Source organism: Paramormyrops kingsleyae, chromosome 16, assembly GCF_048594095.1.
Source record: "Paramormyrops kingsleyae isolate MSU_618 chromosome 16, PKINGS_0.4, whole genome shotgun sequence".
NCBI classification, from domain to species: Eukaryota; Metazoa; Chordata; class Actinopteri; order Osteoglossiformes; family Mormyridae; genus Paramormyrops; species Paramormyrops kingsleyae.
This window is the reverse complement of record NC_132812.1, coordinates 32455858-32470010: the sequence shown is the minus strand read 5'-3', so window position 1 is coordinate 32470010 and position 14153 is coordinate 32455858. Positions and strand designations below refer to the sequence as shown.

The following is a 14153-nucleotide window of genomic DNA, read 5'->3' as shown; positions in this document are numbered from 1 at the left end:
GAAGTTAAGTGCCATCGTTGTGTCTGCTAATGGCAGTAGACATATCCACACGTCACTGTGTGGACACCAGGAGAAGGGAAGTTAAGTGCCATCGTTGTGTCTGCTAATGGCAGTAGACATATCCACACGTCACTGTGTGGACACCAGGAGAAGGGAAGTTAAGTGCCATCGTTGTGTCTGCTAATGGCAGTAGACATATCCACACGTCACTGTGGGGACACCAGGAGAAGGGAAGTTAAGTGCCATCGTTGTGTCTGCTAATGGCAGTAGACATATCCACACGTCACTGTGGGGACACCAGGAGAAGGGAAGTTAAGTGCCATCGTTGTGTCTCCTAATGGCAGTAGACATATCCACACGTCACTGTGGGGACACCAGGAGAAGGGAAGTTAAGTGCCATCGTTGTGTCTCCTAATGGCAGTAGACATATCCACACGTCACTGTGTGGGACACCAGGAGAAGGGAAGTTAAGTGCCATCGTTGTGTCTGCTAATGGCAGTAGACATATCCACACGTCACTGTGGGGACACCAGGAGAAGGGAAGTTAAGTGCCATCGTTGTGTCTGCTAATGGCAGTAGACATATCCACACGTCACTGTGGGGACACCAGGAGAAGGGAAGTTAAGTGCCATCGTTGTGTCTCCTAATGGCAGTAGACATATCCACACGTCACTGTGGGGACACCAGGAGAAGGGAAGTTAAGTGCCATCGTTGTGTCTGCTAATGGCAGTAGACATATCCACACGTCACTGTGGGGACACCAGGAGAAGGGAAGTTAAGTGCCATCGTTGTGTCTGCTAATGGCAGTAGACATATCCACACGTCACTGTGGGGACACCAGGAGAAGGGAAGTTAAGTGCCATCGTTGTGTCTGCTAATGGCAGTAGACATATCCACACGTCACTGTGGGGACACCAGGAGAAGGGAAGTTAAGTGCCATCGTTGTGTCTGCTAATGGCAGTAGACATATCCACACGTCACTGTGTGGGATACAGTAATTAGTACAGCAGTGATCACTTGATTGACAGAAGGAAAATTCAAGCGTGAATCCTCTGGCCTGCTCTGAGTCTCAGGCTAAATCAAGCAATAAGTAATGTCTTAACAGACTTAGATCAGCTAATATTATCTGACCCATTTGCATGCAACCACTGTCACACTTACCATGGCACTCAGCAACAGATCCTGTGCACGGGCAGATTTGTGCATCAGAGCGGCACGTTTTCCGAAGGAGCTCACAGGGGCCGTGTGGAACGCTCCTGGGTAGTGATTTGTTCCATTTCTGCCTGCGTTGTCCTGCTCTACTATTGGGGCGTTTGTGGTTCAGGTGTGCCAGGAGAATGTTCTTCAAGTCCTCTTGGTCGGAGCTTCTTTCCCAGCCTGCCTCTAGAGGGAGCCAGGGTCTTATAGACCCCGCCCCCCCTCCCCCACCGACTAGATTAATATCACTGAGCTCTTCAGCCTAGTCCCTGGAGCACTTGACTGCCACACATCTGGTAGCTGTGAGATTCTGAAGTAGGTTGCCATCACTTAGGTTTGAATTTAAAGAGCTCATACTGGTATTTTTTGGCTGGCACTCTTTGTAGATAGACCATTCCTTCCTTTTGGAAAAGGTTTTTGAAAAACACGCCACTTATAACAGCTGCCACTCCATAAATGAGTGGGCAGAACTGTCACTTTTGTGCTTCCCAAAGGGGAACCAATCAGTCGTGATATAGGACCCTGATGTTCTTCACTTGCAGACAAGATCCTGAGATGGTCCTGCATGCTGATGTTGTTGAACCTCACTGTTCCTCTCGGTTTAGTGCTGCTGATTTTAACTGTGTTCATGTGCTTCCAGAAACTTAACTCCCTCCCCCATCGCCGCTCTCCCCCTCCCCCCTCCCTGCAAACAGCAGCGCAGTCTCCAGCTCCCAGTCCATCGTGTTCGTCCCGCAGGACACCGTCCGAGCCAAGGAGATCATCGCCCATATCAACACGCTGAAAACCCAGGTCAGCTACTATGCAGAACGGCTTTCCCGCGCTGCCAAGGAACGCTCCTCCAACAGCCTGGAGAGGACGCTGACCATCCTGGCAGATAAGGTGGGCAGATCTAGGGCACCCCCTGTGCCCCTTTGACTACCTATGACTTCTTTGCTATGTGCACAAGTACCACTACAAGTACACTGGAATGCTTTCATCCTGACATATCCCATCTTGCTCTCATTTGAGACAGACTGCAATGTGCAGAAGTCTTAGACAGTCAAAGAAAATCATGTTTAAATGATCTTCATGTCTATCAAAGTGTGTCAGATTAGCCATTTGAAAACTTCTCTGAAAGCCAACCCAGTATTTGCAGCAGTCTTTCAGTACAACAATGGATTTTTTTACTTGATCGCTAGCACACCTTATTTGTCTAATCAATACCTCACTAGGTTAATTCATTCATTCATTCATTCGTTCCTTCATTCATTCATCGAGTTCTTCTTAAACTTAATGAATACATGGAAAGGCTGAGGTCTGAGGTGTCCCTGAGCAGAGGTTTGGAAACCAAAGTGGTGTCCATCAAGCTACCCAACAAGATGTCGGTAACTTTTTGAAGAACAGAAGAAATTCTTGTTTTTTTTTTGTGTTACTGTCAATTTACATATATTGTAATGTTAAATTGTGTTTTTTTTCCTGAGCAAATACACTTACTACCCAGATTAAAATAAACATTTTCTTTGACTGCCTAAGACTTTTGCACAGTATTGTACACAGATATTAACTAAACTTCGCAGTAAGCCTTCCATCCTGATCTTCTCCAACCATGCCGTTGTCCACGCATTGCACTTCACACATCTTTCTTCTCCAACACCTCTGGTTCCTGTGGGCTTTCGAGGTACTGTGCGTGCTTCAAAATATTAACATGTGACATATATCCCCCCAGACACGACAGCTCGTGACCGTGTGCGACTGCAAGCTCCTAGCCTCGGCCATCCAGGCGCTGAACGCGGCCCGGCCTGAGTACATCGCCTCAAAAGCCTCGCCATCCACCGTCGACGGAGACCAGGTGGTTCTCCGCAACGACCAGGACACGCTGGTGGCCAAGTGGGCTGGGGGCAGCAGCCGGTCTTCCCTACATGCCAACTGGCAAGAGGAGGAGTGGGTAAGACCCAGGGCTTACCAACATGTCAAACCTGCTGGAACGGATTTCGCTCAAGTTCAGCTCCTCACAAGCACGTGATGCTGTAGCTGAAGGCTTCGCATGTGGCCCCAGAACGGAGAGCTACACCTGCAAGTGCTTCCATGAAACTTCCATTTGGATATAAACGGGTGAAACATCATGACTCACTTTTGATAAAAACTATTACACGACAGCTGCAAAATGTAAATGCAAAAACACAGGCGTACAGTATGTGGTTACGTAACCGTCAGCCTTTGTCAGTGAAAGTCCAACGTTTGCCAGATCCATGAATACTATATTTTGGTGTGTAATTCAAGGTGGTCTTGACGGATGTGTTTCCAAGTTAATTTATTTTTCTTCAGAGACAGTCCTCATTTAAAAATGGAAATGATCCCCTCCTAATGATGCAGAATGTAATACAAGCACTAAGGTGATATTGAGTGGCATCATGTGTTTCTTGGGATAGACATCAGGGTCACCGTCACCTTCTGATCTATAAGCAATTATGGAAGATGGGTGCATTTGTGGGAGTTTTACTTACACAAAAATATTCTGAAGGCAGAATGAGAAATGATTGGTTCAGAGAGATAACCAATCAGATTGTATCAGGTGGGTCCAAGCAATATAGGTAGCAGGACCAATCAATCAGATACCTTGGTCCTGCCTTCTCTAGTTGCTTAGACCCACCTCCTCTACAATCTGATTGGTTATCTCTCTGAACCAATCATTTTTCCTTCTGCCCTCAGAACATATTTTTTATAAATAAAACTCCATTGAGCAATGGATGAATGGTGATATTACTCCTCACTCTCCTTTTTTCTCATCCTCCCATAATGCTTCAGGAGAAGGTGTGGCTGAATGTGGACAAGAGCCTGGAGTGCATCATCCAGCGCGTGGACAAGCTGCTGCACAGGGACAGGCTGCAGAGCGACAGCAGCGAGGATGTTTTCCTTTGCGACCAGCAGGGCGGCGCCAGCAACAGGAAAGGTAACCAGAGGACACGGGCATTCTGGATAAACCCCAGCCCAGAGGAGTCTTCCTCATCCACTGCATGTCCGCCACAGTCAGCCCCATCGTTTTCGTCAACATCATCAGCAACGCCATTATTGCCACCATCTTCATCAACATCTTCATCATCTACACAGCCTGCCCTGAGCACTGCACGCCAGTCCACCTCTGATTGTAGGTTCATAATCATTTTTCACAGCTTTCTCCCCATTAATCATTGCACTTTTTTCTGTTCTGTTTCCCTTTTTTGTTTGAGATTACACAACCTACCTTGACATATAAATTCACTTCCTAGCTCAGGACTATTGCTATAATTAAGAAAAAAATAACTGAGAAGCATTAACGACAAAATGAAAAAATAAAATTCTGCTGAGCATTTGACAGTTTACTGTGTCGGTGAGGGTGTTAACACACCCCCAGGTCCTGTGATCTGTGGAAGTGTCCTGACTGCCCCCCCCCCCCCCACGTCCTCTCTGTGTGCGTCCGTCGCATTTCCATCCTGCATCTCTGCTTCATGCGCTCTCCTCTGTCTCCTGGCAACTTTCTATGCAAGTTTCACTCATCTGATCGCTTCACCGGCACAACTGCAATTAACAGTGCCAAGGCACTAACGGGAAAAGACACTGATTGACAGGTCAGGAATTAACTGCAACTAATTCAATAAGTGGAAATCTAACACAGCGTCTTAAATAATCGAACAGTAGTTTTATGGCACCCCTAAAAAGCATGAGAGTTAAAGATTTGTGCATTTTAAGTGCACGTGTGCCAGACTTGTAAAGGTGTCTTCCTTGGGGTCTGATCGGGGCCGTAGCCAAGGTCTGTCGAAAAACAGCGAGGTCCGGGACCCGGAGGTTGGGGGGGGGTCTCGTCAATCACATTATTGATACCGTCCCCTTCATAAGCTATTTATTTTTTTAAAGTAATTAGTTATGTGAAATGTTAGTTAGTCTATTTTTTATTCAAATCTATGGCCCTGAGTCTGAGGTTGACCTACAGGGACTGGGAAGACTCTCTGATGGTGGGTTAGGGTTAGTGGTCCACCCAGAAACAAGCTGCTGGTCTCAGTGGAGTCTGTAAGCTCATCTTGCCCTGTAGTTTGATATTGGAGCTTGTCGCTCAGCTGACAGACTGTGGCCCTGCGTGCCTGTGTGTGTGTGTGTGTGTGTGTGTGTTAAGTAAGCATCCTGGCTCTGTTTGCCTCGCCATCTGCACAGTCTCGTGCCGCGACTGCTTTGGGCCCGAACGGCGATACCTCAGTGCTGCAGCAGAACCGCTGCGGTCCAACTAGCTCTGAGCTGCTGCCCATGTTGTCTCTGACGCTTCCTAACCATGCATGTTGCACCTCCCCCCCCTCCCCGTCTAGATGGAAACCCAGGTGGCGAGGAGGCCTCCCCAGGTAAGAGCTTTCCCCCACCCACCTGCTTTGCGCCCCCCCCCCCCGTGCCCCTGTCGCTGCGCTTTCCGCAAAACGCAAAGCCTCACAGCCCAGATTATTACTGTAACACCTGGTGTCACCAAATTACTGTCATGATAAACTCTCCAGGTACTTATAATAGCTGTGATCTTTCATCTGTTATTTAATTTTTATTAAATCAATTATGAAAAGAGCTATTTTTTTACTAATGTGAAATGTATGCGGTGTTTGTCAGAGTAAGTAATGGGACTGAAGCACTGGAGTGCTGACAAACAGGGGTGTCACTAAGACTGCTTTAAGGGGGCATTAGCTCCTATCAAATGCTCTTTAGCCCCCTCCCAAAAAAATAAATGCCCACTAATTAGTTTAAATAGTGTGTTCTCATTCTTGTCTGATGACCCCACCCCCAGTAAAAGGCTTAGCCCCCACTTTGTCAATCTCTAGTGATGCTCCTGTTGACAATCATGTGAAGTGTGTGTGTGTGTGTGTGTGTGTGTGCGTGTGTGTGTGTTTGCATGCGAATGGGTGTGCGTGTGTGTTTGTGTGTGTTTGCATGCGAATGGGTGTGCGTGTGTGTGTTTGCATGCGAATGGGTGTGCGTGTGTGTGTTTGTGTGTGTTTGCATGCGAATGGGTGTGCGTGTGTGTTTGCATGCGAATGGGTGTGCGTGTGTGTGTTTGCATGCGAATGGGTGTGCGTGTGTGTGTTTGTGTGTGTTTGCATGCGAATGGGTGTGCGTGTGTGTGTTTGCATGCGAATGGGTGTGCGTGTGTGTGTTTGCATGCGAATGGGTGTGCGTCTGTGTGTTTGCATGCGAATGGGTGTGCGTGTGTGTGTTTGCATGCGAATGGGTGTGCGTGTGTGTGTTTGCATGCGAATGGGTGTGCGTGTGTGTGTTTGCATGCGAATGGGTGTGCGTGTGTGCGCGTGCGGTCGTGTTCTCAGGTGTACAGCCGCTAGCAGCTGCGTGCTCCTCTGCGTGACGCCTCTTCTCTCGCTCAGGGGAGTGGAGCGAGGCCTTATACCCGCTGCTCACCACACTGACCGAGTGCGTGACCATGATGAGCGACAAGGCCAGGAAGTCTATGGTGTTCCTGCTGATGCAGGACCGGGCGCCCACCATCGCACTGGACCTCAGCCTGCAGTACCGCCGCGACGTGGTCTTCTGCCAGACGGTCAGCCCACGGCCTTGTCCTGACCCGGGGGGGTCTCTCAGCCGTTTGGGGTTCAGAGGGGTTCCTTAGATCATAGCATGGCAGCCGTAGTCTAAAATCCACGGAGCCCGTCAGATTCGTGGCTTTCTGAGGTGCTGCACAGGTATCCACCCTAATTCTACTGAGCGAATCAAGATGCCATATGCTGTATATGTAATGAAAGATCCTTTTTTCCGGCAAACATACCTTGCGAATTCAGCTGATTTATTTTGCCGGATGCCAAGAGTGGGTGGTATACTTGCGTCTGTATGCGTACGTGTTTGAATATTTAAGCTAATCCAGTTGCATGACTGTGAGAATAAGATAAGTGAGCTCAGATGAGTGGAGGTGAGGGGGGGTGGGGGGTGGTGTCACACGTTTGCGTGATGATACTATGGCAGACACCCATCTGCAGTAACTGCCGGTGGTCAGAGCCTAAGCAGGACGACACGAAGCATGTTGAGTATTTAATAATGCTAATCCTTTTAGCATTTAGCGAGAAGTAGATTTTGTAGTTTTATATTTTTTCCGTTAGTTGTGTTTATTAGAACATTTTGCCAGTAAGTTAACTTTCTGCGTAGTTTCAGCAGTTTGCTGCATAAATAATGCCTCCATCCGATCAGCCTCTAATCGCTGTGATTGTGATTCTCTCCTGCTAGCTGACTGCCCTGATATGCGGCTTCATCATTAAACTGAGGAACTGTCTCCATGACGATGGCTTCTTGAGGCAGCTGTACACCATTGGCCTCCTGGCGCAGTTCGAGAGCCTCCTGAGCACTTATGGTAAAGAAAGACATGCAATCATGGTGCTGTGAGGTCCCCAGTCCTGCTGGAATATACTGGAATGATGCCTCTAACCCAAGGGCATGTGTGTGTGTGTGTGTGTGTCTGTGTGTGTGTGTGTAACAGGAGAGGAGCTATCAATGCTGGAGGACATGAGCATAGGCATCATGGACCTGAGGAACGTCACCTTCAAGGTGACACAGGCTACCTCCAGCTGTGGCCCCGACATGCTGCCTGTCATCACTGGGAACAGGGACGGCTTTAACGTCCGCATCCCGTTGCCGGGGACCATGTTCGACGCGTTGCCACGGGAGATCCAAAACGGCATGCTCCTGCGCGTGCAGCCTGTGCTCTTCAACGTGGGCATCAACGAGCAACAGACGCTGGCAGAGAAGTAAGGAGACATGGAAGGACATCAAGACGTGACGAACTCCTCAAACCTCCATTAGTCTCACATTTAAGCTAAATGAATATGAAACTATCCGGCCTCATTGTACCAATGAGCGGTTAGAAGATGAAACGTCTGCACTTGTCACATTTATATTTTTTCAGCAGACGCTTTTGTCCAAAGTGATGTTCAAGAGAGGCAAATGGCACATTGCAAACATATGGCTGTCAAGGAGTCTGCCCGGCATAAGTGAAGCCAGGCTGAGCTTCCTATGACTGCCCAGGTACAAGTGCAGCCAGGCTGAGCTTCCTATGACTGCCCAGGTACAAGAGTAAGCAGGACTGGAGCAGGAGCTGCTTCTAGCCAAGCAAGAACCTAATAAGACAATTCAAGGAACTGCAGCATTAAGAACATTCAGAGACGCATCAGGCTAGTAGAAGAATTCATGGAACAGATGGATCTTGAGGTGTTTCTTGAAGGTGGAGACGGAATCTGGTGATCGGATGTGGTTCAGCAGCGCATTTGATCATCCAGAAACCACACAAGAGAATTGTCTGGAGAAACATATTAGCTTGGCAACATGATTGGTCAGCTGCTGTAAAATCTAGTGATGGCCAAATGAAGCTTCATGAACGATTTTCTGACCCTACTAGCTGGTGCTCGCTGTTCATAAAATGGCTCAAACCAAAGACCAGAGCAAACCAAGAGCACCATCCTTTGGAGTCAAAAAATACAGCAGATGGTTCATGAAGCTTCATTTACCCATCACTAGTGAAAGCTTCTGCTTACCCCTCTCGATCTGACACGTCATTTTCCTTTGATTTTTCCAAGGTTTGGAGACACATCTTTACAAGAAGTCGTCAATGGGGAGAGTTTAGCTCGTCTGAATTCCTACTATGAGCAGTTTAAAGAGGTCTTACCTGAAGACTGTGAGTCCTCATTCATCTTCTGTCATTGTCTTTAATGAAACCTTATTTCATGTTGTTTGCAAAGGTTATTCCTGTATGTGTAGATTTTTTTTTTTTTTTACAATAAAGCTAAAATCTGAGGTAGTCTTAGTAGGTCAACGTTACATTTCTATTTCAATTTTCTGAGGCCGCTGCCTCTTCCTGTACCTTGGGTTAATTTGCTTGCACCCGCCTCAGGAGTGGAAGTTGACCTGAGAAAGCACTCTGTGTCTGTGAGGTGATCTTGGTTCACATTCCCGGTCTCCCTGGATCTTCAGGTCTACCTCGGTCCCGCAGCCAGACCTGTTTGCCGGAGCTGCTGAGGTTTCTGGGCCAAAACGTTCATGCCAGGAAGAACAAGAATGTGGACATCCTTTGGCAGGCGGCTGAGGTAGGTGGTGGAGGACTCTGGCCGGTGAGCCAGGCAGTTACACTCAAATTACCTGTCAGCAGGACATAAACTTTCAGCAGGAGTAGCAAGTAGCTCACAACTTTATCAAAAAGTTTATTGTAGTAATTTATACCGTTCGATATTAATCAGTTGATCTACAGTTGGGTCCCAGAAGGAAGTTGAATCGGCTACCTTGAGGTTACAAGCTGCTGTTTTTCACCCTCTCTACGCTAACAGTTAGCATCCGGTAGAACGTGAAGCGTGACCCATCCTCTGCCCACCTAGATCTGCAGACGCCTGAATGGCGTGCGCTTCACCAGCTGCAAGAGCGCCAAGGACCGCACGGCTATGTCAGTGACGCTGGAGCAGTGTCTGATCCTGCAGCACGAGCACGGCATGGCGCCGCAGGTCTTCACGCAGGCCCTCGACTGCATGCGCAGGTAGGTGTCCGGCCAGGCTGCCTGACCCAAACCCCGCTCTAATGCTGGGACAGTGCCAACTACAGGGGGCGCCATTCATGCCCACAGCATCGCTGTGGCTATAGGCTGTGTAAGCAAAAAAAAAAAAAAAGTAAAAAAGAACAAACCACCCAAAGTTATGAGTAGTAAATATTCCAGACGTATTTAAGGCATGAATTTAGATTATTTTTATTTTGGTTTTCAGTTTGTTTACGAGCCAATCCATAGTACTTCACTAAATAATTAGCTAAATCCAGTTTTTTACTCAGACTTTTACCTAACTAGATTACTAAAAAGAGTTTAAACTGGTGGAGAGATCCTTGCTAGTTATTTGATATTTTTACGTATAAGTCTGCATTTCCGTTTTAGTTCTTGTGGTTTGTGATGAATCTAGGATGCTGCTGACTGATACCGGCCACCTAAAGACACATTTTTGGTTTTCTTCTCACCATGAGAATCTGCGTGAGATTTATTTAATGGGTCACGGCAGGCAGTCAGCCGCAGGATTGTCGGTGCGAGCAGGTCACCGGGGTTAAAGGCCACCGGGTACTTTGAGGATGCTGGAGCAGTAAATTTTGACCAGTCCACAGTTAGAGACTGGAGGACGAATGGCAGTGCCGCTGTTTAAAAGGGCAAGACCCACATGATCAATTATTTATCCGATAACAGTTTTTGTATCTCTACATACGTCAACCACTGCTACAAGGCAAAGTAGCTAGATAAAGTTTGCCCGGCTATCTGAACTTCAGGATGGATTTGATACAAATGGTAACACCACAAATAGCCACAGCTGGCTCTGAAATTAAAATCCCCGCCCCTGAAGTTAGCAGTTGTTCCTTTCCGCTTAATGTTTGTTTTACCCTTAGCGTCCGGCAGTTATACTTTTGCTTGTTCATCTATTCGCCCGAGCTGTGAGGGAATGTTCGATTTCCAGCGATGGAGCTCTTAATCTTCCATCCTGCATCGCATCCCATCCATCCGTCACCCCCCCTCCAACCCCCCCGCCTCCAATCCTTATGTGCTGACGCTGCTGCCAGGAGGGGGGCACCCCTGTGCCCCTGTTAAGAGGTCTCTGCTTTGCGCGGGAGGGAGATGACCTAATGAAGCGCGGTTGGTTGGATAGGCCTCAGGGCTGTAGTGGAAGAGCCATGCTGTTTTCCATGCCTGCCGTCACTTCCTGTTCCTTCCTGTGTCTCTGTCTCAGATCTCTCCTACTTTTTCCCCTTCTAGTCCGTCCGATGTGTCAAACAGTTCTTTAAACAAACAAAAAAGAACAGAGAATACCTGTATATTTAGTTTCTCTGAGCTCATTTACTGGTAACTCCATGGAGTGGCAAGGAATTATGGGATATCTGTCACAGTTGACGCTACCCTTCTGCGGCTCTGTGCCTGTTGCATGCTGGGAAGAAGCATGACTGCACTGCATGGCCCCCCCACCAGCCTCCCCCCACCCTCTTGTTTGTTAAACACAGAGAGCCATCGCTGTTTCTTACTACCTGCTCTTTCTTTTCCTTCCAAAGACTACAGAACATTTCTGTTAATTTTCTCTTCTTTTTTTATTCTCTCTCTCTCTTTTTATGATGGTGAATTTCTTTTTTGTTTGGTTTCTTTTCCGTTGTTTTCTTCTCTGCCTTTATGTGCCTGTTTTGTACTTCCTCCTTTCTTCCATTCTTTCGGCTTTGTTTTTTGCTCACTTTTACTTGATTTCACTGTTGATTTATTTTGATTTTATGATTGATCGACTCCTCCGCCGTGTCCCCACCCTGGGCCCTGTCCTCTCACCTGTCCCTGCTGTCATGTCATTTATTTTCTTACTCCAACCATCTCTTATCGTCACCTGCGCCCCCTCCTCCAAATGCCGTCCTTTTGCATGTCTGTCTGTCCCTCCTCTCTGGCTCCTGTCCTCTTCCTACCCTGTCCCCCACGCCCCCACACCCCCAACAGCATTGGGACCAGGGAGGGGGTCACCCAGAAGAACCTGAGTGGCCTGTTGCCCGTCCGGGACTTCCAGCTAGACCCCAGCCTCCTGTACTCTGTGCCTTTGCTGGCTCTCAGCCCCAACCTGCTCTTTGTCTGGTTCTTCCTGAGCGTGGCCTGCCTGCTCGCCAGGCTTCGCTACAGCTGAGGGCTCCGCCGGCTTGGGCACCAGGACGCACTGCTCCACCACAAGGCTGCCCGCTTTGTTCTTTACCGCTGCGTAGCCTCAGAGCTGCATAGCAACCCCCCCCCCCACCCGCCCCACCCCATTTCTGCCTTCTAACCGTTGGGGAAATAAACGCGTGTTGTTTTTCAGAGTCTGAACAGCTGATATTGTTGTGTTACACTTTAGCTGTTCCCAGACAGCTCAGCTGAAGTGCAGCTACATGTAAAGGCAATTTGCTATTTAAATACACATATTACCTTGTTTGCATAAACAGAGGGTTCTAATAAGATTTTTACACTAGCTGTAAACAATGTTGTTAGTCAAAGAAAACTTTTTCTTTAGGCTTTTGTGATAGTCTTGCTTTGCAGGTCTTCCTTTCTAATGTCAGATTTTGTACAGTATAATCCAGGCCCGATGCTATTAATTCCTGTTTGTTAGTTGGGACTAAGTGGCAATTTTGTGCTTTGGGTTCGGGCTAGCTCAGGTGACCCTACTGGTGTTGTGTTTACTTTTTCAATTTATATCTGCTGCAGCGACTGCTGTAGTTTTTCAAGAATGTGTAGGAATTATTATTAACCGCTAATAGCCTTTAGGAGGATTACACTGCGTGTTTGATTACTAAAAGTTATAATGGTTTTAGTTCATTTTAATGAAATACGCGGGGAAGAGTCTTGTTTTTTCACAGACACGTTGTAATCGTTTTTTTAAAACACACAAAACCACAGGAGTTATAAAAATAATTTACTTAAACCTGAAGAATTTTTGCTTACAAAAATAACTAAACTATAATGTATTAAGTGCAAACAGAAATAGTAAAATACTGAAAATGTAGTGAATGTGTCAGTATGGAGACATATATCCGATACTCTCAAAATATATACGTTTGACAGTTTTCTGTCAAAATCAGGATCACTTTAATTTTATTGGACAGTGACTGGAAGCAAAAAAAAAATCTTTTATTATGTGCTGGGGAAGCATGTGCCAAAGAAAATGGACTTATTTCGTGGAGTATAAAAGTATTATAATTATCAGTTGTATAGGCAGTCAGCCGACTGGCTGAACCCATGAGAGCTATGGCACAATGAGGCTGCTCTGGGCTCGACTTGACGTCCTGCGACATAACTGTGACGATCAAATGTTGTTTTGAGTCCTGCCTGAATCAAAAAGTGTCTTGAGGGCTAGATTATTATGGCTGTCAATGTTGTCAAATTGATAAGTTTTGGGGTATAAGATTATTAATCATCTTGTTATTAATAATCATATTATTATTAATAATCTTGTGCAATGGCAATGTTTACGTTAGAAATTAATATTTAAATATTTTAAGTGTTTCTTTTGTCAGTAATTCTATTTTATTACCATAAATATATTTCTTGTAGATTATATGCAAAATAAAGGTTCTTTAGTTTTATTTTATTATCGTTAAAATAACTACTAATATTAAGATTTCCCTGGGTTTACTACGGTTTTTATGTTTCTTTTACTGTGTGGATAAATTAAGAGGTCTTCCTGAGGATCACTGAATAGGATCACTAAATATTTTCTGCTGTTAAAACAGATGAGTTTGTCATATATTACACTATATGTAGATGCATATGTACTATATGTGTGTATCTACAGTATTTTTCATTCTATAGTCGCTTTGTCATTGTTTGAGGTGAAGCCTGCCGGGAAAATGCACGTGGTTAAAAGAGCAATAGTTAAGAGTGAATAATGAATATAAAAATGAGTAACTGTAACCTGAGGCATACACACTAACAGCTCCCTAATAAAAATACTCCTCCCAGTGCATTCACATCACACCACTGCATTCACATCATACCACTGCATAAGTAAAGGGTTAACAAATTTACGCCATTAATGGTTAAACTATGTGGAAGTACAAGTCCAATGGGACTTCTGGCTGTGAAAATGGCTTAGAAACATTTTCTCCCTGAAATGTCGGAGCACGACAAACGCTGGACTTCTAAGAGCACTCAGTGTCTATTGTACTATGGAGTGTGACAGAAAGGAAACCATCATGATTCTTTGTTGTATCTACCCTTGTTTTCTGAGAACTGCCCCAGATGCCGCCCCCTCTCCCCCCCCCCTCAAAAAAAATGGCTTGCCCCAACCCCCACATCCCATTCGCTGTCATCAGCCCTGGAAGCTCCCACTGTGTTCCTTTGACGGGTGTCGGCTTGTGTTTACTCATTGTCTTTAAAGCATTTTTTTTTTCACTTGCTATCATCCTCTCTGTACTTGATCTCCCCCACCCCTCTCCCTGCCCTCCCCCCTCCCCCCACC

General features: G+C 46.4%; 1 protein-coding gene across 16 annotated transcripts in view; it reads left to right on the top strand.

Moving 5' to 3' along the window:
• Window positions 1-14153, top strand: part of LOC111843664 (inositol polyphosphate-4-phosphatase type I A-like) — a 56578-nt gene that overhangs the window by 39535 nt on the left and 2890 nt on the right. For 2 of the 16 annotated variants that reach the window (XM_072700198.1, XM_072700196.1), the window contains 11 exons: window positions 1896-2079; window positions 2906-3124; window positions 3985-4324; window positions 5514-5546; window positions 6567-6739; window positions 7417-7540; window positions 7667-7934; window positions 8760-8857; window positions 9154-9266; window positions 9552-9706; window positions 11669-14126. In XM_072700198.1, coding sequence (XP_072556299.1) covers window positions 1896-2079; window positions 2906-3124; window positions 3985-4324; window positions 5514-5546; window positions 6567-6739; window positions 7417-7540; window positions 7667-7934; window positions 8760-8857; window positions 9154-9266; window positions 9552-9706; window positions 11669-11849 — 1888 coding nt within the window. In that variant the 3' untranslated portion in view covers window positions 11850-14126. Of the gene's footprint in view, window positions 1-1892; window positions 2080-2905; window positions 3125-3984; window positions 4325-5513; window positions 5547-6566; window positions 6740-7416; window positions 7541-7666; window positions 7935-8759; window positions 8858-9153; window positions 9267-9551; window positions 9707-11668; window positions 14127-14153 lie in introns of those variants that run through there. The other 14 variants (XM_072700197.1, XM_072700195.1, XM_023811414.2 and 11 more) reach the window with 12 other exon arrangements.